At 53.4% G+C, this 25,993-nt stretch overlaps 2 protein-coding genes across 2 annotated transcripts in view; one reads left to right on the top strand and one right to left on the bottom strand.

Moving 5' to 3' along the window:
* The window catches only part of DHX30 (DExH-box helicase 30), a 32,087-nt gene extending 31,921 nt beyond the window's left edge, over nucleotides 1–166 (bottom strand). Inside the window, exon 1 of the mRNA XM_059490537.1 lies at nucleotides 134–166. The gene's annotated coding sequence lies outside the window, so the exon portion shown is untranslated. The remainder of the gene's footprint in view (nucleotides 1–133) is intronic.
* Nucleotides 167–1,651: 1,485 nt separating this feature from the next.
* SMARCC1 (SWI/SNF related, matrix associated, actin dependent regulator of chromatin subfamily c member 1) overlaps nucleotides 1,652–25,993 on the top strand; it is a 68,593-nt gene continuing 44,251 nt past the window's right edge. Inside the window, exons 1-14 of the mRNA XM_059491086.1 lie at nucleotides 1,652–1,900; nucleotides 7,697–7,816; nucleotides 10,339–10,424; nucleotides 14,744–14,825; nucleotides 15,824–15,916; nucleotides 17,142–17,211; nucleotides 18,343–18,412; nucleotides 19,617–19,692; nucleotides 21,676–21,801; nucleotides 22,150–22,268; nucleotides 22,821–22,945; nucleotides 23,601–23,660; nucleotides 24,281–24,318; nucleotides 25,695–25,816. Coding sequence (XP_059347069.1) covers nucleotides 1,679–1,900; nucleotides 7,697–7,816; nucleotides 10,339–10,424; nucleotides 14,744–14,825; nucleotides 15,824–15,916; nucleotides 17,142–17,211; nucleotides 18,343–18,412; nucleotides 19,617–19,692; nucleotides 21,676–21,801; nucleotides 22,150–22,268; nucleotides 22,821–22,945; nucleotides 23,601–23,660; nucleotides 24,281–24,318; nucleotides 25,695–25,816 — 1,409 coding nt within the window. The 5' untranslated portion in view covers nucleotides 1,652–1,678. The remainder of the gene's footprint in view (nucleotides 1,901–7,696; nucleotides 7,817–10,338; nucleotides 10,425–14,743; nucleotides 14,826–15,823; nucleotides 15,917–17,141; nucleotides 17,212–18,342; nucleotides 18,413–19,616; nucleotides 19,693–21,675; nucleotides 21,802–22,149; nucleotides 22,269–22,820; nucleotides 22,946–23,600; nucleotides 23,661–24,280; nucleotides 24,319–25,694; nucleotides 25,817–25,993) is intronic.

Genomic DNA, 25,993 nt, shown 5'->3' with positions numbered 1-25,993 from the left:
CCTCCCCGCCTCGCCCCGCGCTGCTCGCCGCCATCCCCCGCTCCCGCCCCTCCTCCCGCCGCCGTCCCGCCTCCGCGGCCCCCCCGGTTCGCCCCAGGGGTCGCGGTCCGACCCCCGCCCGCCCGGCACCGACCTCCGCACCGCGACTGCCGCCGCCGGGCCGCCCCTCGGGACTACAGCTCCCGGCAGCCCCCGCGCGCGCTTCCGGCGCGGCGCGCGCTTCACTTCCGGCCCTTCCCCGGAAGTGAGACTGCCCCCGCGTTCCCTCCGGCCGGCGGCGCCACAGAGCGAAGCCTGGCGTGGGCGCTGGGCGGGGCCTGTCCCCATGGCAACGGCAGAGCCAAAGCGGGGCGCGGCCTGTGGGGGCGCTGTAGCCTCGGCCCGCCCTGGGACCGTTCGGCTGCCGGCCCTGATCCTTTTCCAAGCCCTGATCCCGATCCTGGGACCCGGCTAGGCCCGACCCCGACCCCGATCCCGACCGGGGAGCTGCCCAGAGCAGCTGCGGCTACCCCTGGATCCCTGGGAGTGTCCCAGGCCAGGCTGGACGTTGTTGCTGGGAGCACCCCGGGGCAGTGGGAGGTGTCCCTGCCGTGGCAAGGGTGGAATGGGGTGAGATTTTATGGCTCTCCCAACCCGAACCCTTCTGGAATTCTTGGCCGGACTCACTTTTCTGCCTTTTCAGAGTGGCAGCTCTGAAATTCTGAAGTTCAGATTTCTGGATGTTTGGTGGGTTTGTTATTCCCTGTATCTCCAGAGGTTTCCTTTCCTGCAGGTGTTTATTTCTGTTTGGACTGTTCAGGGACAAGGGAACATTTACAAACTACAGTAATGCAAGGGGTGGTTTCATACCGGGGATTGTGATTTTAATAACAGACTTTTGACACTCTATTTGATAATGTTTGAACTAAAATGTGTTGTATTTTTTAATTATATACACTTTAAAAAAAAATTCTCTGTTATGTTCAACTCACAAATAAAACATTAGTAGAGACTCAAAACGAACTGGTTTCTATACGGGAAATTTGGGGGAAATTGCTTCCTAATGACCCATTCCGTGGGTGTAGGTGTGATTATGGAAAGGTAAAGGCACCCAGCGGTGAGGACTCGGTGCAGACACCTGCAGGTAATTATGGCAGCACCCAATTTATTCCCTAATTGCACTGGGCTCTGAGCGGCGGGGGCGGGAGCAGTCCCGGGCGGCACCGAGAGCACGGACGGTGTGTTCGGGGCCCGGAGCGCTCCCTTGCCGGTACGGAGGGCACGGACGGTGTGTTTGGAACAATCCCGGCCGGTACCGAGAGGACGGACGGCGCGTTCAGGACCCGGAGCGATCCCGGGCGATGCCGAGGGCACGGACGGTGCGTTCGCGGTCCGGAGCCACCGGGGTCCCTCAGGGGGAGCGCCTCGGGCGAGGACGCCCCGGGGCAGGGGCGGGGCCAGGAGGGGCGGGGCTTCGCATGAGCGGCGTGCGCGTTCCCGCGCGCGTTCCCGCTGGCCTTCCCGATCACATCCACAAGCACGTTCACGTTCCCGTTCGCGTTCCTGTTCTCATCCCCGAGCACACTCGCGATCGCGTGCGCGTTCCCATTCCGACCCCCGAGCTCGTTCTCGTTCGCGTTCCCGTTCCGGTCCCGGGCGCGCTCCCGGGGTGGGCGGGGCGCGGGCCGGGGCGCGGCGCATGCGCGGCGCGGGGCGCGCGGGGACAATGGCGGCGGCGGCGCTGGCGGCGGGCGGAGGCCCCGGGAGCGGCCCCGCGGCGGCTCCGGCGGGCGGGCCCGGCCCCGCGCTGGCCGCGGCGCGCCGCAAGGACGGCGGCCCCGCCGGCAAGTTCTGGGAGAGCCCCGACACCGTGTCCCAGCTCGACTCGGTCCGCGTGTGGCTGGGGAAGCACTACAAGAAGGTGCGGCCCGGCGGGGGCGGCGGGCACCGGGCGGGCGGGGGACGGGACGGGACGGGGGGGCCGGAGGTTTCCGCCGCTCTTTGTGACCCGCGGCCTCGGCGCTGCGGCGGGCGCGGCGCGGGGCCGGGCCGGGGGCAGCCCCGGGCACGTTTCCGCTCCCTCCTTGCCCGCGGCCGTGTTTGGGGCAGCCCCGGTGGCCCCGGGACGTTCCCGCTGCCCGCGGGGGCCCGGCCGGGGCCCGCCCGCCCCGGGCAGGGACTTTCCTGTGCGGGCAGGTCCCGGCCCCGCTGGGTTTCGCTCCAGCCGCGGCCCGGCGGTGTCGGGAGCGCTGGGAAAGGGAGGACAAGGAGGAAAATCCCCCGGAGCCGCGTTCGGGCCCCCGTTCGGCCCCGCGTGTTGCCCCGAGCTCGCCCGCGGCAGCGCCGCTGCTGCCCTTGGGCTCCTCTTCCTCCCCGCACGCTTCGCTCCCCTCGGCTGCCTCGCTTTCTTAATGTGTTTTGGTTTTTTCCCATGTGCTGATTCTATAACTTCATTTCGGTGCGGTGAGGAATGCCCCGGTGTAACTTTGCAGCGGCTCCGCCCGGCGCTGCAGCGGAGCTGGAGGAGCTTTGCTGGGCCCGGAGCGGTACCGGGGATGCTGCACGGCCCCAGCTGCACAGTCTCCGCGTGCCCCCGGTTCCGGGGCCGGCCCGGTGTCCGTCACCCGCGGAGCAGCACCGGCTGCTGGCTGGGCCCTTTGTGTGGCGGAGGATCTGAGACCGGCGATCTGAGACCGGCAATCTGACCTGGCAATCTGAGCTGGGCGCTGCGGGGTGAAGGCAGCTGGGGCTCGGCTGTGTTTTTGTTTTTCCAGTCCTTCCAGCTCGGATCGGGGCGTGGGGAGCGCTCTGAAGCAGCAGCTCGGGCTCTTTGTGTTGACAGGCGATGGAACAGAATATCTGTGCGGTGTGGCTCGTTCCGCTTGCGGGGCTGTCGCACGCCCTGCAGGAGCCGTGGTTTTCCCTTTCCCTGTCCGGGCCGAGCAGCCCCGGGATTCCGGGAAATCGCTGCTCTGAGCCGGCCCAGGTGCCCTGCTGAGCACAGAAAGTGTTTGTGTGGCTCTGAACCCTGCCAGGCTGGGCAGGGGAGTGTGGTGCAGCAATGGGAGCCAAGGGAGAAAAAACCCCTCCTTTCAAATTGCTTATAAAATTATTGCTATTATTACTATTATTATATTATAGAAATTATGTTATAGAAATTATTATATTATGGAAATTATATTATTATATTATAGAAATTATCTTATTATGTTAGAAATTGTTGTAAAAATAGATATTTATTTCTTGTGGCTCTGGAAGGTAATTAGAGTTGGGCTAAGGAGACTCTGTAGGGCAAGTGAGTTTTGGAATGTTTGCTGTGACAATCCTAACAATCCTTTTAAAAAATGAAAAGTGATTTTGGCTTGAGGAAACAAGAAAGTTGATACCAATGCTTAGAGATAGAGCCTTAACACTGCAGAGGGAAGGCTGGTTGCCTTTTGGATGTGCTGTAAATGCACTCTGGTTCATCTTGTTCTGTTCTCATCCTGCTGTGGGTGCGTGGCTCCTTCCAGAGAGGTGCATGGTGATTTTAACTGGCCTTTGTCCAGTATATGCTCTTAAAAATAGATGTTGGTGCATCTCAGTGGGGAAGCTGTCAGCAGCAGTTGGTGTGTCCAGCTCCAGGGACACTGGGGACCAGCTGGAGAGAATCCCTGAGCAGCACTGAGCTCAGCTGGGATCCAGAGGTCCTGAAGGGCAGGGAGAGTTGGGGCACTGCATTTACAGAGCTGCTCATTTTGTCCCTAGATTAGACAAGACTTTAGTATGGAAGAGTTTTCTGTGTCTCCAGAGTACAGCAGCTGGTGGAGAGCTCTCTGTGCCTCTAGAAAACAGCAGATGTTGGGGAGCTCTGTGTGTCTCCAATGTACAACTAAGAACAAAAGAGGTTTCAGTAGTAGCGTGGAAGACTCACACTGCACCTTGAAAAACTCACTGAGAGGCACCAAGCACAATGACCGAAAATGTAATTATTGATATTGTGCTGAGCTGATTTATTCCAGGCTCCCTCCTGCTCCCAGTTTGTGTGTGTGATGTCTGAAAGTTGGTTTGTGTTGTTTCTGAGCATCAGGGGATGCAGGAGGTGCCCAGCTCCTTCCCAAGCAGTGTGGGTGCAGTGGGGATGTTGGAGCCTTGCTTCCCTGGGAGCTGGGAATGGGTCTGGGGTCCTGGGGCTTCTGACAGACTGCAACAGAACAAACTCACAGGATCCCGGAATGGCTGAGGTGGGAAGGGACCTTAAAGCCCATCCCATTCCACCGCTGCTGTGGCAGGGACACCTCCCACTGTCCCAGGCTGCTCCCAGCCCTGTCCGTGACACATCCAGGGATCCAGAGGCAGCCACAGCTGCTCTGGGCACGCTGTGCCAGGGCTTCCCACCCTCACAGGAACAATTCCCAATTCCCAATCTCCCATCCATCCCTGCCCTCTGGCAGTGGAAGCCATTCCCTGTGCCCTGTCCCTCCATCCCTTGTTCAGAGGAATTTGGGCAGACTGTAATGGGCACCTTGATGTCACCATAGTTACTTGGAAATTCACACTTCAGAGGTAAACTGGGCAGTTCTCTTTTTGTTGTATTAATGCACATTTACCTATAACATTGTGCATTGTTTAGTCAGTTCCTTTCTCAGTAAGCCACATACCTCATGTCAAAATGGGGTGTCCCAAAGCAGTTATTTATTGTGTGTAAGACCTATTTCTAGGGTAGTTTGGGAGTGGTTTAGCAGCTGCCTGATGAAGAGTGCAGCCCCTGGCCTTGGCCTTGCAGCTGAGCTCCCTGAGGAGCCCTCCTGGTGTGTTGTTCATGTCCGGGGCAACATCCAAATCCATATCCATCTGTTGGCCCTGGGAGCTCTGTCCCTCTGGCACACGAGGCTGGAGCAGTTGATTTTTGGGGGGCAGGAGGAGGGTGCTGAGGTTGGTAAGGAGCAGGTGGGATGTTGGTTAGAGGGATCAGGGCATGGCTCAGCACGGGGAGCTCTGGGGCAGAGCTGGGACGCCCTTGGCCCAGGGAGAGAGGTCTGATCACATCCCTGAGCTGGGGCTGCTGCCCAGGGAGGGTCTGCAGGGCAGAGCTCCAGGCAGAGCTGGCATCTCCTCCTCCCTGCCAGGAATATCCCAGAGCAGGGCACGGGCTGGCACTGGCAGCTGCTGGGGACAGTTGTGCCATCAGCGTGCCAGGCTGGCACCACCTGCTGTCCCCAGGGGCTGCCCTGGCAGTGTCCCTGGGCTTGGATCCAGGGAGGGTCTGTGTGCAGCTCTGCTGTGTTCTCCCCTTTGGAGGGGAGCAGGGGTCTGTCTCTGTCTCCCCTGTGGAGGGGAGCAGGGGTCTGTCTCTGTCTCCCCTTTGGGAAGGAGCAGGGGTCTGTCTCTGTCTCCCCTGTGGAGGGGAGCAGGGGTTTGTTTGACCAGATCAAAGCCTTTCAGTGTGGGTTTCCCGTGGCTCCTGCGTGGCTGCAGTGCCCTTTGTGTGGGGAAGGTGTGTGCACAGCAGAGCTGAAGGGGTGTTTGAGGTCAGTGCCCACATCAGAGCCAGCCTGGATGTGTCCCCCATCGGTGACAAATGCTCCCAGGGCAGCTGCAGTGCAGCTCTGGCTGCAGAGATTCCCTCTGCTGCTGCTCGCACTCTGCTTCCCGAGCACACGTTTTCTGCTTAAAGATAGGGGGTGGCTTTGTGTTTCTAATTATTGTGGAAAGGTTGGAAAACTTGCTGTGTCCATGGGGCTTGGCAATTCAGCAGGAGAGCAAAATCCTCTTATGGAACAGGGCATCATTCTGTCCTCTGGAATTCACTGCTTAGAAACCTTTATTTGCTGCAGGATCATTTTTTGTGGACGTGAGGGGAGAACCTGGAGGTGTGTTAGACTTGATGCCTCTGTGATCCTTCAAACCCCTGTGAACTGATTGGGAAATTGTCTGCTGTGTTTTACTGCTTAAAAACCCATTTGTGCTGCTCATTAGGATGCAGAAATGATGGAGGGGAGTCTTGGGCTTCTTTTTGAAGGGTTTTCCCCCTTATTGTTCAGGGAACCTCAGGCAAGGTAATGGGCTCCTCATTAAAAGGATCTGCAGGATAGTGGCAGTGCAAGGCAGGATGAGAAGGTGTTGTCTTTCTTTATTGCTTCCAGCTGTCAGTGCCTCCTGCAGGAGGTAAAAATGGGAGCTGCAGGAAAAGGAATGACTGCCTGGAAAAGTTCACCTGTCTAAGAATAGGCTCTGCAAGGTGCATTCTCATGTAATTTTCCTTCTGAAGGAAAATATCTGAAAAAAAAATAATATATATTAAGTCAGTACAAGGATGCCACTTCTTCTGGATTTGTTTTTTGAAGGAGGTTCTTAGAATCGCAGACTGGTTTGGGCTGGAAGGGACCTTAAAGCCCACCCAGTGCCACCCCTGCCATGGCAGGGACACCTCCCACTGTCCCAGGGTGCTCCAGCCCTGCCCAGCCTGGCCTGGGCACTGCCAGGGATCCAGGGGCAGCCACAGCTGCTCTGGGCACCTGTGCCAGGCCTGCCCACCCTGCCAGGCAGGAATTCCTTGCCAAGATCCCACCCAGCCCTGCCCCCTGGCCATGGGGAGCCGTTCCCCCTTGTCCAAAGTCCTGTGCAGAGCCCGGAGTTGGACTCAGTGATCTCTGTGGATCCCTTCCAACTCAGGATATTCTGTGATTTTGATGTAATTAAAACATGAGTTCCTGGGGGAGGGAAGAGGGCAAATTGAAATGCAGCTTTGAAATGTTAGCCTTCAGTCCTTTCCAGGCTCGTGTTTCTGGTTCAGGATTTATACCAGGACAGGACACTGGGGAGCCTCGAGGGAATTTGTGTCCTTTGAGCTGGGAAGATTTAATTTCTCAGCTATGTGCCTGCTCCTGAGAAAGTGCTGGGGGAATTCACCTCTCAGGGTGGTCAGACACTGACATTGTAATTGTTTCCATTCGCTCTGTGGCTTTGTGGTGCCTTTGGCTTTGCAGCTGATGCTTTGCAAAGCTCAGTGAGGTTTGACTGGTATTTGGCACCACAGCTTTAAAACTTTGAGGGTCTGGGTCTCAAACTCATTTTTTAAGGGGTTTTAGCAGAATCTGATTTGAGAGAAGAGGAAAAGCTGAGAGTTACCCAGCTGAGAGGCTGGGGCAGCTCAAATTGCTCCATGTTCTACCTGGAAAAGTGATGTTTGTTCTCCTCTTGGCTGTCACCTGGCACAGCAAGGAGGTGACATCCAGTGAGTGAACATTGAATTCAGGGGTGACAAAAACTCAGCACTATGGGAGGGGTTTAATGCTTCATGCTGTGATTTTACATTCCCAATGTTAATGTAATTTTATTGAACCTTGGGAGCTGCTCAGGCTATCCCAAAACATCACAAGTGCCTTTGTGTGGCTCAGCTTTTCCCTCTGTGCAGGACATCCTATTTATACCAAGGGCTGCTCTGAGGATTAACTGGGAGTTGATTAGAGCAGGAGGCTCTGTGTGTGTGTGGGCAGCACGAGCCTGGTCCTTTATTGGGGGTTGAGTGGTTAATCCTTGTCTGGAGCCAGCTGGGAGCTCAGCCTCAGGTGAGTGCTGGAGGCTCAGCCTAAAGCTGGAAAATGGTTCTGCTGGGTGCTCCTCCTGTGCAACCCCCCTGCAGCCCTTCCCAGGGATCCCAAAATGCTCCAGCTCTGCTCTGCAGGTGCAGGAGGAAGCATTCCTGTCCCCACAAACTGTGTTTCTTGTCTTGCAGTACGTTCAGGCAGATGCTCCTACCAATAAAACCTTGGCTGGGCTGGTGGTGCAGCTGCTGCAATTCCAGGAAGATGCCTTTGGAAAACATGTCACCAATCCTGCCTTCACAAAGCTTCCTGTGAGTATTGTGTTGTGTTCTGCTGGGGCTCTCGCTGCTGCCACAGCTCTGTGTGTGCTCTGGGGACGTGTCCAGGGCACTGGGACATCCCTGCCCCAGCCCAAACTCCTCCTGTGCACCCTCTGGAGGGGCTGGAGTAGCACACCCCTCCTTAGTGCACGATTGCACTGTAATACAGCTTCTTTCTATATTTGAAATGGTTTCTGGAATGCTGTGGGAACATTTCCATTTCTGCTAGAACTCAGTGTAGTTCATCAGTTTTAAGTCAAATCTGGACTGGTGCATCCTAAACTGAGTGAGTAAAATGCACTTTCCAGGGCAAACAAGCTGCCGTGAGGTGTTTTGGTGATTAAACTCCAGACTTGGGAGGTTGCCAGGGCTGAGAAGTGCCCTTGCCACGTTCTGCAGCAGCAGCAGGCAGTGTCCTGCTGGCCTGGGGTGGCTCTCAGGCCCTGGGATCCAGGGAGCCAAACAACATCAGCATTGTGGGGATGCTGCTCCCCAAGGGCAGCCTGGAGCCCTGCCCTCACCCAGGGCTCTGTCCTGGCCAGTGTGAGCCCCACAGAGCTGGGAGGAGGGCAGGGTGCCAGCCTGGAGCCCTGCCCACACCCAGGGCTCCTGTCCTGGGCAGTGTGAGCCCCACAGAGCTGGGAGGAGGGCAGGGTGCCAGCCTGGAGCCCTGCCCACACCCAGGGCTCCTGTCCTGGGCAGTGTGAGCCCCACAGAGCTGGGAAGAGGGCAGGGTGCCAGCCGGGAGCCCTGCCCACACCTAGATCCTGTCCTGGGCAGTGTGAGCCCCAGAGGAGGGCAGGGTGCCAGCCTGGTGCCAGCTGGGTGCTTTGGGGGGGGTCTGTGGGCCAGGACAGTGCCCTGATCGTGTCAGGGTGTGCTCAGCGTTGGCACAGATGTGTGCTGGCACTGGGGCTGTGCCTCTTTGGGGTGGGAGCACAAAGCTGGGGCCATTTCCAGCCAGTGAGGAGGCTGGAGCCCATGGAAGCTGAATTTGGCCTGGAAACTTGGCAGAGCTCCTGTAGCTGTGGTGCACGTGCCAGGACAGTCCTTGTTCTGTTCTGTGCTGCTGTGCCCAGGTGTTTGCCCCTGTACCCTCTCCATGAGGGCGGGGTGTGCACACTCCTTCACCTGTGGGGTGAATCCCAGAACAATTCCCAGGTGAATTTTAGAAGGAATGCTTCCCTTTGAGGGTGGGCAGGCCCTGGCACAGGTGCCCAGAGCAGCTGTGACTGCCCCTGGATCCCTGGCAGTGCCCAGGCCAGGCTGGACACTGGAGCAGCCTGGGACAGTGGGAGGTGCCCCTGCCACAGCACAGGGGGTACTGGCTGAACTTTAAGCTCTCTCAAACCCAAATAATTTTGGGATTTTGTGGCTCTCCTGGTGCTTTGGAGAGCACCCAGGAGCACCCCAAGGTGCCATTGGGATCTCACCACCTCTCCTGGTGCCTCAGTGCTGGTGGGAAGCTTCAGGGACAGGGGGAGCTTTGCAGAGCTTTATTTGGATGTGGCAGCACAAACCATAAACCTGCCCACGTTCCTCAAGTGCATAAACCACTGGAGTGCTCCTGAGCCTTAAATCAATTTGTCTTATCTTAAAAATGGGCCATAAACATTGCAGTGGCATCATAAAGATGTTGTTCCTGTGTTTGTTCTCACTGCTTCAAAGCTCTAATCTGGCCAAATTTGCTCAGGTTCATTTACAGCCCGTGGATCTCAGTTCCTTCCAGCAGGACACAGCTCCTCAGTGCATCCTCAGCAGTTGCTGCTCTTTGGGGGTCTGTCATACTCCCAACATTCAGCCCTGGTGGGAACCAGAGCCTGGCCTTGGAGCACCTCCCCACATTCTGCCCTGTGCCTTGTACAGGTTTTTTATATTTACTGGGAAGCACAGTAGTAATAATATTAAATAATAATAATAATAATAATAATAATAATAATAATAATAATAATAATAATAATAATAATAATAATGGGCAGAAATGAGCTGGGTTTGGTGTTTTAGGGCAGGTGTGCAGCTCCTGACACCCAGCTTTCCCTGGGGATGGATGGATGGATGGATGGATGGATGGATGGATGGATGGATGGATGGATGGATGGATGGATGGATGGATGGAGTGTGGGATAGCTGAGCTCTGCTTCAGCTGCTCATTCCTCATGATCTGGTTTGATGCTCTCACACAGATGAAGAGCTGCTTCCCTGACAGCTACAATGTGAGGTTTAATTTGCTATGAAATGGGTGTTCAAAGAGTGCTTTGGATTTTTACGGCTCTGCTTGGAGCTTTCAGATACATCAAATTCCTGCAAACACAAAGAATTCTGCCTAATCCAAATACATTTAATCTTCAGGAAACATTCTGAAAGGAAAACCTCAAACTCCAGAAGTGTTTCATCTGAAAATTAACTTTTCATTTGCTATGTTCTATGTCTAAAACTCAGCTAACCCTTGTATTTGTTTAAAATAATTGCATAAAAGTCAATGTCACTGTTTTTCCTTGTTTTCTGGGTTCCAGGCAAAGTGCTTCATGGATTTCAAAGCTGGAGGTACATTATGTCACATTCTTGGTGCTGCTTACAAATATAAGAATGAACAGGGCTGGTAAGTTTTTATTTGTATTTTATTTTATTTATACACCTTTTGCATGAAACCAAGCACATGAATTGCTTGTGCAAACTACCTAAAGTTTAATCCTTCCTGGAGACTGGGGCAGGCAAGGCAGTGGAGATGGGAAGAGGGAACTTTTTCCTGTTTTGCTGATGGTAGCTTTTTTAAGAGACACCCCCACACTTCTAAATTTAAAGAGGAGTTGGCCAAGTTTAAGGTTTTGGGTCTGTAGTTGGAGTTAATTACAAGTTTGAGGCTCCTTTTTTATTTCCTTGCTGTCTGACTGAGAAAATGAACCAGGATCAGTCTCACATCTGTGAAACATAAATCTTTGTTGCTGTATTGATTATTTGGTTTAGTTATGACTGGGAAAGCATGAGGCACTACAGATCCTAGTAAATGCTCAGCTCTCCATTGCTCCAAAAATGGGGAGTGTAAGCACTTAGAAACTGCCCCTGGAGCTGTTGGTACTGGGATGAAAATATCCCTGTGACATCCCAGGAGTGGTTTAACCTGGGTGTTTTAAAGTTACAATCCTCTTCCCAAGGGAACAGCAGCATGGGAGCATAAAATCCTGGAGTGGTTTGGGCTGGAAGGGCCCCTAAAATCATCCAGTGCCACCCCTGCCATGGCAGGGACACCTTCTACTGTCCCAGGCTGCTCCAAGCCCCAGTGTCCAATTGAAATCACTATTTTTGGCCTTGAAATCACTATTTTTGAGAACACTAGGCAAAAAAATGAGAATCAAAAGTCAATAAAAGTAAACAATTAAAAAAATTAAGCAGAGATTGTTCCTGTCCACAAATTTCAATAGTTTGGATGTGATGTTTCCAATCTAGCAGCATTCCTGGAATTGACTGAGTTGTTTTTACACACAAGAGCCATTTTAAAGGCAAAACAAAGTTGTTTGAGGATGGTTGGTTGTTTTTAGGAATTATTTGTATTCATATCTGCTCTGTCTGAGGTGGATTTATCGGGAATAACCCACTCTCAGGGGCTTTCCTATTCCAATCCTACCAGCACCTGGGACAGGCACCTGTCTGCAGTGTGGTTTGTCAGCAGTGTCCTGCTGCCTCTTTGCCTTAACACACAGGAATGAAATGGTTCCAGCTTCAGGACCATTTGAATGGAATGAGCGTCCCCTATTTTCAATAAGCAAACGTGGTTTGCAGCCAGCTGGGCAGCCCAGCAGGGCTCTGGAGCTGCCTCCTCCCCTGTCCCTGCCTTGCTGCTGCCCAGGATTAGGTGGGTAGTGCCTGCTGTGTGTGCATGTGGGCAGTAGTCCTGCACTTAACTCTGAGCTCAGCCCTAGAGCCTGGAATGTGTCCCCACTGACTCTGCCAAGTGATCTGTGCTGCTTGCCTGCCCCGTGCTCGGTTTGATTTTTGTTTTGGTCTGCGTTGTCGCTCCTGCTTAACCTGTTTGTGACTGATCTGTCTTATAGGAGAAGTCCCCTTCCTCGCCACAATAGGTATGTCTGGGAGCTGGACATACAGCCCTGGCCCAGGCTGGCCAGGGAGCCTCTGAGCTGGGCCCAGGAACAGTTAGTGCCGTTCTGTCCTCATGGGCAGCTGAACCAGCGCTGTTACTCATTGTGCATGTCCTTCTCTGCCTGTCTGGAGCAGGCAGGGAGCTGGGGCGTGCAGCATTCCATGGATGCACGGTGCAGGTGTAGAGCTAAAAGTGGCAACGTCCTGCTCGTGCCCTGGTGTCTCTGTGCCACAGGTACCAAGAGGTCTGTGGGTGTTTATGTGGCATTTGTCTCCCACAGAGCCATTCTGGGTGTTTTGGATACAAATCATGGCTGAATACTGGAGAAGGGGCTCAGTCTTGACTCAAAATCCTCTGTATTAGAGGTGTAAAATACCTTATTAACAGTGACCTGACAGTCTTGATGTCTGGCCATGCTTTTGCAAGTCAGGGTGAACTTCCCAAAGCATACAACAAGGTCATAAATTCCTCTCTAAAAGGCTGGTTCCAATAAATGTGCCAGGATCTCACATTTGATTTGTTTGCCATGTTCTCAGGGTGAAGGGTAATTTCTTAAGGACAGAAACCGTTCCCCTGACAGAGTGTTGGTGGAGCTGCCCAGCACCTCAGGTGCTCCCACAGAGCCCCCTGCCTGGGCTCCTCCCTCCTGAGAATCCCAGGAGATCCTGGAGGTCGCAGTGGGGTGTCATGTTTGCTTCAGTGGGGTCACAGGCCTTGGGGCTGAAAGCCTTGGGGCTGAGCTTTGCGTTCCTGAGCCTCCTCTGAGCCTGTGTGCCCTGGAGAAAGGGATTTGTGCTGGGACAGGGGTGTGTTTGTGGGGAGCTGCCCTTGGCTGGGAAGGGCTGCTGTGAGCTGGGAGTGACTGCAGCCTCAGTGCCTCGTGGGGAGGGTGTGCCAGCCTCCACTGCCCTGGGTGTGCAGGGCTTGGGATTACACACCTGGCACTGCCCTGGGTGTGCAGGGTTTGGGGTTACATACCTGCCACTGCCCTGGGTGTGCAGGGCTTGTGTTTTACATCTGCCACTGCCCTGGGTGTGCAGGGTTTGGGATTCACACCTGCCACTGCCCTGGGTGTGCAGGGTTTGGGATTCACACCTGCCACTGCCCTGGGTGTGCAAAACTGGGTCTCACATCTCCCACTGCCCTGGGTGTGCAGGGCTTGGGGTTACACACCTGCCACTGCCCTGGGTGTGCAGGGCTTGGGTCTCACACCTGCCACTGCCCTGGGTGTGCAGGGCTTGGGGTTACACACCTGCCACTGCCCTGGGTGTGCAGGGCTTGGGGTTACACACCTGCCACTGCCCTGGGTGTGCAGGGCTTGGGGTTACACACCTGCCACTGCCCTGGGTGTGCAGGGCTTGGGTCTCACACCTGGCACTGCCCTGGGTGTGCAGGGCTTGGGGTTACACACCTGCCACTGCCCTGGGTGTGCAGGGCTTGGGGTTACACACCTGGCACTGCCCTGGGTGTGCAGGGTTTGGGGTCTCACACCTGGCACTGCCCTGGGTGTGCAAGGCTTGGGATTCACACCTGCCTCTGCCCTGGGTGTGCAGGGTTTGGGTCTCACACCTGGCACTGCCCTGGGTGTGCAAAACTGGGTCTCACATCCCCCACTGCCCTGGGTGTGCAAGGCTTGGGATTCACTCCTGCCACTGCCCTGGGTGTGCAGGGTTTGGGTCTCACACCTGCCACTGCCCTGGGTGTGCAAAACTGGGTCTCACATCCCCCACTGCCCTGGGTGTGCAAGGCTTGGGATTCACTCCTGCCACTGCCCTGGGTGTGCAGGGTTTGGGTCTCACACCTGCCACTGCCCTGGGTGTGCAAGGCTTGGGGTTACACACCTGGCACTGCCCTGGGTATGCAGGGTTTGGGTCTCACACCTGGCACTGCCCTGGGTATGCAGGGCTTGGGCACCTCCTGGAGCTCTGGGACAGGCTGGATCCTGATTCAGCACCTCCTAAGAGCTCCTAAGGCTGGATCCTGAGGGTTCAGCACCTGCTGGAGCTCTGGGGCAGGCTGGATCCTGAGGGCTCAGCCCCAGCTGGGCTGTGGCACTCCCTGCAGCTGCTGGGGCTGCTTTGGGGCTGGGGTTGTCCAAGCTCAGGCTCTGGGGTCACCACCCCAATCCCTCATTTGGGTTGGCCCATCTCTGAGTTCCAGACATGTTCAGGGCACAGCACAGGGAATCTGGGGGCTCCCCTGCTGCTTCCCAGGAGGATTTTTCAGGTGTTGTGTCCTCCCCCATTTGTGATGGACGGTTCTCCATTGGCATTGCAATAATTGTGATGATTTGTCTGTGGAATAACAAAATTAGAGCACCAGGGTCCAGTAAAGGTGGTGATACAATGCTGCCATGGGTTATTAGCTGCCTGTGCCCTGGAGGGTGGTTTGTTCTCACACCAGGCACAGGAATTGCTGCTTCTCTGGACTGCAGGACTGCTGGATGGGGCAGCCAGAAGTAAGAGAACCATGAGGGCTCATCCATGAATTCTCTCATCTGATGTTGAAATCCATGGTGGTTGTGTGTTCTGTTACCCCCTGTGACTGTGGTGGAACGCACGGCCCTGCTGCAGGGTCTGGTGGACACTGTCAACCTTCCTTTTTCTCCCTGAACATCTCACAAATCAGCTGCATTTCTCGATGTGGTTCATGGTGGTTTTCTTGCCACTGAGGGTGCCAAGCGCAGCAGAAATAGTTGTGGCTGTGCTGGAGTGTCCTGGCACCCCTGCCACGATCCAGAGTTTGTGTGGAGCAGGGAAGGTTCTGGACTGCTGGCAGCTGGGGGTGTGCAGTTAATATTTGTGAATCATTTCCCTCGACAGGAGGAGGTTTGACCTGCAGAATCCCTCGCGGATGGACCGGAACGTGGAGATGTTCATGACCATTGAGAAAACACTGGTGCAGGCAAGGAGAGACCCAGCCTGGGGCAGGAGGAACCCAGCCCGGGGCAGGAGGAACCCAGCCCGGGGCAGGAACCACTCCCTGGGGCAGGAGGAACCCAGCCCAGGGCAGGAGGAACCCAGCCCGGGGCAGGAGGAACCACTCCCTGGGGCAGGAGGAACCCAGCCCAGGGCAGGAGGAACCCAGCCCGGTGCAGGAACCACTCCCTGGGCACTCAGGGCAGGACTTCACCCTGGCCCTCTATAGCAATGGGGGACCCTCCCCTCCCTCTCCCACCCAGCTCAGTCACAATTCCACATTTTCACTTGAAAAATGCAGAATATTTCCACTGGCCTTTTATGGATATGCAGAAGTTTTTATTTTATTTATTTACGTGAGGAAAACCTCTTCTAAGGAAAGAGCAAACACCCCAGGTGTCCCCATGTCCCTGTGGAGGTGACACCCCTGGGGCTCAGTAACCTCTCCTGTACCCATTCCAGGGCTGACTTCCAGTTTGATTTAAACTGGCCTTTTTCAGGTTAGGATCCATTTTACTCTCACTTTGTCAAACCAGTTATCTGTACCCTTAAGCAGGTCTGTGGAGTCTCATTTGAAGTTTAGTTTTTTTAACTGCTGCATGGCAATGATGTGTGATTTTTTTTTTTCAAACTGTGAAGCCAAGTTCAGTGTATGATGTATTCAAAACATAACTTTCAGGTGTCCATTAGCAATGGAAACAGGAAGAACAGCAGAACACAACAATATTCCCACTACAAAAAACCCTTGCCCACGTACAGTGGTTTCAGTGCATGATAAAAACCTGGGCAGGGCTTTGTTGGGGGGCTGTGAGAAGGGAATGTCCCTGTCCCGGGGTTCCTGGAGCTGGGATCACTGACCTGAGTCACCCCCTGCTCTGCTCTGGGTTCTACTGGAGTTCTAACACTGGGGATTTTATAGGAATATTCTGATTTTTGCCACAGATCACCCTCTAATTCCTTGTTCCACCTCCTCTTCTCTCCCAGAACAACTGTCTGAGCAGACCAACCATCTACCTCATTCCTGACATGGAGCTGAAGCTGGCCAACAAGCTGAAGGACATTGTCAAGCGTCACCAGGTGAGTGTCACACAGCACAGCTGCACCCAGCCCTGCCTGAGCACACAGCAGCAGCAGCACAGCTCCCTTGGGCAGTGGGGGAATGGTTTTTACCCTGCCATGGAGGCTGAGCCCTGGCTGTGCTCTAAAAGCACTCCTGGACCTGCTGCCAGGTGGCTCTGGGTGAGCTGGGGCAGCCCCAGCTGGTTTATTGCTCAGCACAGGTGTGTCCAAACTGGGTCTGAAGCAGGGAGTGAGGCAGCTGTTCCAGATGTGTGGGACAGCAGAAGGAAGCTGACATGGTTGTTGGTTTGTGCTTTATTTCACTCTGATTGCTGGTGCTGAGCAGAGCCCAGGCAGCCTCAGGGAACCTTGCCCATATAATTCCAGGATGACTTGAGCAGGATTAATGGCTTCATCCTTAAAAACATGAACAGTCTTCTCACTTGTCTGCAGAGACATATCCTGGAACGTGACCTCTGCATGGTCTGGTGGCTTTTGAGTCAGGACAAGTCACAGCTGTAGCCAGAGAGTTTCTTTTCCAGATTTAATGTATTTCTTGTGTTGTGATTATGAACCATTGTCTCAGCCTCACTTGGGCAGATTTTCACAAGTTGCTCTTAATTATTTGGCTGATTCAGGATGGGTGTTATTGCTTAAATTAGAGTGAATGAGTCGATTTTCCTTTCATAAAGGAAGTCTGTAGTGAGCTTCACGCTGTATCCATGAGTGATTTAAGGGATTTTTAAAGCAGCTTTGTCTCTGCAGGGATGTGAGGAGATGAAAACAGAAATTGTCTCTAATTCTGCTTTTTGGGCTTTCCTTTGCTCTGCCTCTGAATTCTCATTTTGTCACTGGCTTTGCTTCCTCATATCTTGGTTATCTTCATTTTTTAACCCCTTGCTGTCATCTCCCTGCTACCCCAACCCAGTGCCCGTGGCTCCCTGCTGTCCCAAGTCCTCCCTGCTCCAATTTTTGTTATTTTCCAGCTCCCTCCAGAGCTGCCCTGTCCTTTCCTGAGCTGTGGGAGCTCTGGCCCTTCAGCCCCTGATCCCAGAGTGTCCCACATCCCACCCCACAATGCTGTTCTATTCCTGCTGCTGCCATCCAGGGATGGGATCTGCAGCTCGTTGTGCTGTTGAATCAATCCCTTACACGTTTATGGGATGTAAGTTTTGAGCACCATCTGCCTTTTGGGGTGATGTGCTGAGGGTTTCTCATGCAGTTTCTCCTGTGTTTCCCACAGGGAACAGTCACTGAAGAAAAATCCAAGGCCACCCACCACGTGTATCCAAGTCCTACCTCAGTGGATGATGGTGAGGTTCAGCTTTTCAGTGGGAATCCTCTTGTACTGAGTGCCATGAGAAGTGTGGGAGTGTTCACCAGGACTGGTCCCAGCCTGCTCCTCAGGGACATTGCTGCATTGTGGATAATGCGCCTGGGGAGCTTTAGGCTGGATATTGGGGGAGTTCCTCCCAGCCTTGGAGGGATTTCAGAGCTCTGTGGCACTTGGGGACACAGGGCAGTGCTGAAAATGGCTGCACTCTGATCTTGGAGGGCTTTTCCAGCCTCAGCAATCCCCTGATTCTGAGCTCCTGGCCCTCCAGGGATTCTGTAGGGAATGCTGGTACAACCCTTGTGTGTGGGGGGCAAGGAGAGCTCCTCCATGAGCCTTGGCTGTGTTACAGTTCACTCTGCCTGCATGAAGCGCAAGGTCCAAAAAGAGCAATTTCACTGCTGCCTCTTTCTGCAAATAGCCAAAAATATTTCTTCCCTTTTCATCTTAAATAAAATTTAATTACCTGGGAGGTCATTGTCCTCAAGCCCAAGTTGCACAGACATAAAGAAGTCCCTTCCCCATGTTCCCTGGCCTGTGCTGGCCACTAGATGGAAGTGCTCCCTGCAGTTTGCAGGGATCAGGGATGGTGTGTGTCTGTCCCTGTGGCAGCAGCAGGCTCAGCCTTCTGTGTGTCTCAGGCTCTGAGCCCCAGGTCCGCAGCCCAAAATTCCAGCAGGGATTGGAGATGCAGGTTCACATCCTTGGGGGTTTCTCCTGTGGTGCTTCTCTGGGCTCTGTGCTCAGGGTTTGGGTTGCAGGGTTTGGTACTTGAGAGCTGTAGGGATGGATGGGGTGTTGGGAATTGTTCCCTGGCTAGAGGGTGGGCAGGCCCTGGCACAGGGTGCCCAGAGCAGCTGTGGCTGCCCCTGGATCCCTGGCAGTGCCCAAGGCCAGGCTGGACAGGGCTTGGAGCACCTGGGACAGTGGGAGGTGTCTCTGGGACAGTGGGAGGTGTCCCTGCCATGGCAGGGGGGATTGGGATGAGCTTTAAGGTCCCTTCCCAGACCTTAGCAGAAGGGTTTGCAGTAACTTCCCTCTGACTCACTGTGGAAAGTGAATTGTTGAGCTTCTCCCTCCACATCTGACCTGGATCTCGTTCCCTTTGCAGATGAGTGGTTGAGACCTGTGATGAAAAAGGACAAGCAGGTGCTGGTACATTGGGGCTTTTTTCCAGACAGGTAAAGATGGCTGGGGGGAAGCAAACCCTGAGTTTTAACTGTTTGTTGATGGAAAAGTCTTTATCCCAATGTGCAAAGCTTGAAAGGAATTAACCATTGATGTAAAACTGCAATATCCACACCCATCTGTGACACTGGCAGGTGGGTGAGGCTGGCAAAAGAATTCTTCTGCAGAGCCACAAGGAACTGGTTGGAAAATGATTTTAAAGCTGGAATGAGCCTTTCCTTAAATTTTAAAGGGCGAACTTTTAAAGGGAGAACCTGGCTGTGCTCTGACAAAGAGATTTACTCCAAGAGTTGTCTTCAGTCAGGTGCAAGTGACTGTTAAAGCATCCTTTGAGGAGCCTGCCCTGTGCTCTTGGAACATGTTGAAATTCAATGTGTGGGCTGATAGAAACTTCACTGTATTTGCAATAACTGGTTTCTAAGCCCAGGCTATGGAAGATCAATCAAAGCATTGATAACCCAGTATTGACTTCTATTTAATTAACTTTTTCAGGCCACTGAAATCTGTTCACACACTAAATTCCTAGGATCTGTCTCACATGGGGCTTTCAATGTAGGACAGCAAACAGTAATCACACTGAAGGTTTTTATTCATACAGATGAAGAGCCTTTCAATATTTCTATATTTCTATCAGTAGTCAGGCTTGTATTGGTGTTTTTAAACCAGGTACACACAAAACAGTGTAAAGCCAGGAATGCTTTGTGCACATCTTTCCTTGCACCTGACTCCTTCCTGTTCCTCAGCACCTGGTGTTGGTTACAAAGGACTGTGGCTTTTGCTGTTCCTCACTGCAGTTTGTTAATAAATAGACTTTTGAGGGAATAATGTGGAAGAGTGAATATAAATAACGAGAGGTTTCTAGGGCAGGGTGCAGCTTCCTCCCTTCCAGGAATCCAGTAGCTCTTGCTTTGAAATCACAAGAACAGGGAGAAGTGGATTAAGTTAATGGCAGGGTTTGGTTGGGTGACTCAGAGCTGCTTTTACCCCCTGCATCCCTCCAGACTTGCACTTGGAGCTGGAGTGGTTCACTGAGAGGATTTTAACTTTTAACGTGCATTGGATGCCCCAGGGCCCGCCCTGTGCCTGGTTCTGTGGCACAAAGCAGGATTGTTCCCTGTGGGAATGAGGGCTGCACGTGCCAGGGCTGCTGGAAAACCATTCCTGGTGCCTGAGCTGCTCTCTCCTGACCCTCCCCAGCTACGACACCTGGGTCCATGCCAGCGAGATCGAGGCGGAAATCGAGGATGCTCCCATCCCTGAGAAACCCTGGAAGGTGAGTGTGCCTCAGGCCCTGGAGGGTGTGTGAGTGTGCCTCAGGCCCTGGAGGGTGAGTGAGTGTGCCTCAGGCCCTGGAGGGTGTGTGAGTGTGCCTCAGGCCCTGGAGGGTGTGTGAGTGTGCCTCAGGCCCTGGAGGGTGAGTGAGTGTGCCTCAGGCCCTGGAGGGTGTGTGAGTGTGCCTCAGGCCCTGGAGGGTGTGTGAGTGTGCCTCAGGCCCTGGAGGGTGTGTGAGTGTGCCTCAGGCCCTGGAGGGTGTGTGAGTGTGCCTCAGGCCCTGGAGGGTGTGTGAGTGTGCCTCAGGCCCTGGAGGGTGTGTGAGTGTGCCTCAGGCCCTGGAGGGTGTGTGAGTGTGCCTCAGGCCCTGGAGGGTGTGTGAGTGTGCCTCAGGCCCTGGAGGGTGTGTGAGTGTGCCTCAGGCCCTGGAGGGTGTGTGAGTGTGCCTCAGGCCCTGGAGGGTGAGTGAGTGTGCCTCAGGCCCTGGAGGGTGAGTGAGTGTGGCTTATTCCTTCCCAGGATCCCTGTGCTGGGGCAGTTGTTTTGGCCCTGCTCTGGTTGTTCTGCACTCACTGTGTTACCCTGGCCATGTTCTGTGTGTGCTCCTGGAGTCTCAGCAGCCCAGGCTGAAAGGACTTTGCAGTCTGTTCCAGCACCTGTAACTCATTGGAAAACAGGATTTTGGGGTATAAACCTTACTAGGAATAGTCAGAATTGTGTGAAGTATTAATAAATCAGTAATAAATTACTGTAAAGCACCAGAAGGTTTCTCAGCTGTGTAAACCAAACTCTCTAAAGGTGGATGTTATAATCCTGGCAGTTGGCTTTGTCCCTCCAGGGAGTGGCCAACTCTTGCTCACATTTGGTGTTTGTGGCACACCTGCCAAGGGGCTGTGTGTATTTAGGAGGTTTTGATGGCGATTTTCAGCATGCAAAGAGCACTGGTAACCCAGAGCTGCTGACCCAGCTCTCAGAACTGACCTCCCACTCCTGGAGGACTGAAAATGGTTGAGGAACAGAGGTTGAGTCCTGGGACTGTTGAGGTCTGGGTCCTGTTCATCCTTTGTGGTCCTGCCCTGTGCCACTGCCAGGAGTGTGTGTGACACCAGAGGGGTTGGGACACTGCAGGAGTGTGTGACACCAGAGGGGTTGGGACACTGCAGGAGTGTGTGACACCAGAGGGGTTGGGACACTGCAGGAGTATTACAGCGACCTGAGTGGGTCGCTGCTGGTGAGAGAGAGACGGTGAATCTTGTATCTTGATCAGAAGGCTTGATTTATTAATATATGATATAATACATTATAGTTATACTAAATAGAATATAAAGAGAGGTTTGCAGAGCAGCTAGCTAAGCTAAGAAGAGATAGAAAAGAACCCACAACAAAGTTGTGGCCAAGGACTCAGTCCCCTGGCTTGAACTGATGATTGGCCCTTAATTATCAACATAGAAAATGAGCCAATCAAGGTGAATCCTATTGCATTCCACAGCAGCTGATAATAATTGTTTACCTTCTCTTCGGGGGCCTCTGGCCTCCCGAAGACACAGAAATGTGAAATAAAGGATTTCTGTGGAGAAATGTCTGCGACACAGGAGTGTGTGTGACACCAGAGGGGTTGGGACACTGCGGGAGTGTGTGTGACACCAGAGAGGTTGGGACACTGCGGGAGTGTGTGTGACACCAGAGGGATTGGGACACTGTAGGAGTGTGTGTGACACCAGAGGGGTTGGGACACTGCAGGAGTGTGTGTGACACCAGAGGGGTTGGGACACTGCAGGAGTGTGTGTGACACCAGAGGGGTTGGGACACTGCAGGAGTGTGTGTGACACCAGAGGGGTTGGGACACTGCAGGAGTGTGTGTGACACCAGAGGGGTTGGGACATTCAGGCCTGGTGAAGCTCCAGGAATGTCCCTAACCCTGGGAGGTCTCCCATGGAGCTGTTTCTCCCCAAAGCATCAGCCTGTCCCTGTCTCCTGTGTGCAGGTTCATGCCAAGTGGATTCTGGACACGGATGTGTTCAATGAGTGGATGAATGAGGAGGATTATGAGGTGGATGAGAACAGGAAATCCGTCAGCTTCCGCCAGAGGATCTCCATGAAGAATGAGGAGGTGAGGGGGGACAGCAGTGTCCTTTAGCTCTGCATGCACAGAGCTGGGAAAGGGAGGGATCCAGGGAGAGCTCAGAGCCCCTGGCAGGGCCTGAAGGGGCTCCAGGAGAGCTGGAGAGGGACTGGGGATGGAGGGACAGGACACAGGGAATGGCTCCCACTGCCAGAGGACAGGGATGGATGGGAGACTGGGAATTGGGAATTCCTGGCTGGGAGGGTGGGCAGGCCCTGGCACAGGGTGCCCAGAGCAGCTGTGACATCCTGTTTTGGGGTGGGTTAAGGAAGGGTGCAGCCTCCAGCCCTGCAGTGGGAGAATTTGGGGGTAACTCAAAGCTCTGCTCCCTCCCAGCCCGTGAGGAGCCCCGAGAGGAGGGACAGGAAAGCAGCAGCCAGCACAAGGAAGAGGAAACACTCCCCTTCTCCACCCCCCACTCCTGTGGAGTCCAGGAAAAAGACAGGGAAGAAAGGGTGAGTGTCTGCAAGTGTCCAGAGGCCTGGAAATTGAGGTGAAATGAAATGAGGGAGAGAAGAAATCCAGGAAATGCTTATGGGGAGTGCTCTGTGACCTGGAATTCTGGAATTATTTCTGGATAGGCTTGAGGGATTATTCCTGGGCAGTTTGTGCAATTCCTTATTCTACCAATATTTTACCCAAATAAAAACCTAATTACTATTACTTAAATAGCAATTAGGAAGTTTTTAATAGTAATTAAAAACTTAATTACTAACTATGGGGTATTATTTGTGGGTATGGAGGAGAGCACTTCAAAGCTAAAAATTCAGGTGTTGTTTATGGACCTGTGGGGCTCTATTGAGACAAAACTGGAACTTTATCAGGAATGAGTTGATAATCTGAATTCCTCCTCCCAAGTGTAAAGCCTGAGTTGGGGTCTGTGAGGAAACATGGGGCTGATTCTGCCCCTGTTCCCAGAGTGGTTTCAGGAGGGTTTGAGCCCCTGTCCTGGCACTGAGCACTGTCCAGGAGCACCTGGCACAGCCCCTGTGTCTGCTCTGTTCCAGGCAAGCAGCTCTCTATGGCAAGAGGAGGGGGCAGAAGGAGGAGGATGAGCAGGAGGATCTCACCAAGGACATGGAGGATCCCACCCCAGTGCCCAACATAGAGGAAGTGGTACTTCCCAAAAACGGTAAAATGTGGGAACACTTGGGGCTCTTTGAATGTTAGAAGTGAAACTGCATTAAAATTGTGTCTATATTTTGTCAAATCTTCGAATGCTCCGTGGCCATGGATCTCTGCCCATAAATTTATCTAGTCAGGCATGTAACAGCTGAAAAGGGCAGCTGTGTCACCTCCTTTTGGCCTTTTAAAATACAAAACTACGTTTATAAAAGACACTTTTAAAAATAGATCTGCAACGATCTGCTGAAATGTTTCCTTTCACTGGCTCGTGTTGGGGGAAATGGAGTTTTCTGGACCAAAGTATTTCCCTGCCAAGCCCCCAGAAGAAGGATGTTAAATGAGTGGAAAATGTGCTAGTGTCAAGTGCTTTTAGTCCTTTTCAGGGCAGTGTTGGTGTGGGCAGTAATAATTCTGGGAAAAAGAATTCCTTCAGCATCCCTGGCAGCAATAATTTGGGAGTCTCTCTGTTTGGGTGATCCTTGGATGTGCACTGGAGCCCTGCTGTGTGTCGGGCAGGGCTGTGAGGAGCTGGGAGTGCAGGGCAATGGGACAAACGGGCCCTTGTGCTGCTGTGACCTCCTGAAGTGCAGGCAGGGCCCAGGGAGCGGGGCCAGGCTGCAGCTCTGCAGCTCTGCTGCTCTCTCACCCCTCTGTTCTTGCAGTGAACCCAAAGAAGGACAGTGAGAACACGCCCGTCAAAGGAGGAACCGTGGCAGACCTGGGTAAAGCCCTCACCCTCAATCCTGCTTCCAGCCAATGTTTTAGCGTATATCTTAAATATTTCTAAATCTCTTCATTTAAAAAGCAATCTCTACTTCTGCTGTTTTGTTGAATTAATTCATATTTCATACAAATGCATGTTCCAGTGTATACCAGCTCTTCACTGCAAGGCTGTTCCCTCATAGGCTACTGTTACTTTTATTTTTTTAACATGACATACAAGCTCTTTTCTAGCAGAATTATTTTTTTTACAGGGAATCAGGGTAAATCACAGGTTCCCTGAGCTTTGCTGAGCCTTGACATGAGATACAAACCTGTATCCCATAAGTTATTAAGCAAAAGTCATCTAAGACACTGGGAAAGGAAGTAATTAATTGTGGATTCTGAAGTGTTGAGAAAGTCTAATTATCCTTCCTCTGTATTCTTACCTGTTCCCTGGTCTGGGATAGGTAAAGGTGTAATTGCTTTAGTGATGTGGGATCCACTTTGTTTCCCTCCTCCCTTCCCTTTCCTTCCCAAAGAAATTAAATGTCCTTTCCAGTTAAACAGTTGTGTTGCTGGAAAGGCTCCTGAGCATTTAAATGAGGTTATTGGTGTAATTCTCAATGTTTTTACCTTTCAGATGAGCAGGATGAGGAGACAGTGGCGACTGGAGGAAAGGTAACAGCACCTGCTGCTTCCTGAATGTGGTAACAGCTGAGATTGTACAGTCCCAGATGGTTTGGGCTGGAAGGGACCTTGGGAAGCACCCAGTGCCAGCCCTGCCATGGCAGGGACACCTTCCCCTGTCCAGCCTGGCCTGGGACACTGCCAGGGACCAGGGACAGCCACAGCTGCTCTGGGATTTCCATCCTGGCCCCTCACCAGGAACGATTCCTCCAGTACCCAACCCTGCCCTCTTTCTCTTTGAAGTCGTTCCCTGTGTCCTGTCAATACCTTAGTCTGACCTTCAGTAACTTCACCTGAACTCATTTTCCAATGGTCTATGAGATTAAGATCAAATCAGTGACTGACAGGATGGAGGGTTTGTTATTACAGAGCTCTCCAGGTTCTGTGGATGACTTGGTATTTTTAAATCTGGTGTATCAGAAAGGAGAATGAGGAGACAGATGCTGAGTATTTTCCAAGAAGCATTTTTCAGAGAGAGGTTTTGCTTTGTTTTTTGGTTTTAGCATTAAATCTAAACCCTGCCTTAGCTCCCGGATCATTTCAGTAGAGCTGCAGGGGTAGTTTCTGTATTGAATTGCATTTGTGGCATGCCAGGCACTATTTTTAACAGATGTCAGATCCCTGAATGTGTTCACAGTGATACCTTGTTGTCTTTGGGGGAGCTCAGATAAAGATCTGATCACAGATAACGATCCATTATTGATACCAGTGACTCCTCAGGCTCTGCCTGTGGCACTTGGCTATTTTTAATGCCACTCAATCAACACCTGAGGTGTTTTGTACAGTTCTTGTCACGTCCTGACCCTGTTTTGCTGCCTCCTCTGTGCCCTCCTCATCATCACTGGGGCTCAGCAGTTGGAACTTGAGTTGCAGAACAACAGCTGTTCACAGGAGGGTCAGTGGAGGGGGCCCAAAGCTGTCCCTGCTCCTCGTGGGGGTGTCACAGAATGTGGGCTCAGGGACCCTGTGCTGCTGTCCCTGCTCGTGGGGGTGTCACAGAGTGTCTGTGGGACCCCTGTGCTGCTGTCCCTGCTCATGGGGGTGTCAGAGAGTGTCTGTGGGACCCCTGTGCTGCTGTCCCTGCTCGTGGGGGTGTCAGAGAATGTGAGCTGGGGGACCCTGTGCTGCTGTCCCTGTTCATGGGGGTGTCAGAGAATGTGAGCTGGGGGACCCTGTGCTGCTGTCCCTGCTCATGGGGGTGTCAGAGAGTGTCTGTGGGACCCCTGTGCTGCTGTCCCTGCTCATGGGGGTGTCACAGAGTGTCTGTGGGGACCCTGTGCTGCTGTCCCTGCTCATGGGGGTGTCACAGAATGTCTGTCGGCTCAGGGACCCCTGTCCCTCATCCTACTGTGTCCCCTGTGCCCCAGGAGGACGAGGACCCCAACAAGGGTGACCAGAGCCGCTCCCTGGACGCAGGAGAGGACAATGTCACCGAGCAAACCAACCACATCATCATCCCCAGCTACGCCTCCTGGTTCGACTACAACTGGTGAGGGGCCCTGGGCCAGGGGGGTCCATGGGATGGTGAGGGGCCCTGGGCCAGGGGGGTCCATGGGATGGTGGCTGGTGTCTGGATCCTGTTCCCCAGTGAGATCTCCTGTGGAAAGGCTGCTGGGGAGGCATTCAGGGAAAGCAGTCAACCACACTCACCGTGGCCAGCTCAGTG

Source organism: Ammospiza nelsoni, chromosome 1, assembly GCF_027579445.1.
Source record: "Ammospiza nelsoni isolate bAmmNel1 chromosome 1, bAmmNel1.pri, whole genome shotgun sequence".
In the NCBI taxonomy this organism is placed as follows: domain Eukaryota; kingdom Metazoa; phylum Chordata; class Aves; order Passeriformes; family Passerellidae; genus Ammospiza; species Ammospiza nelsoni.
This window is presented reverse-complemented; position numbering and strand designations above follow the sequence as displayed.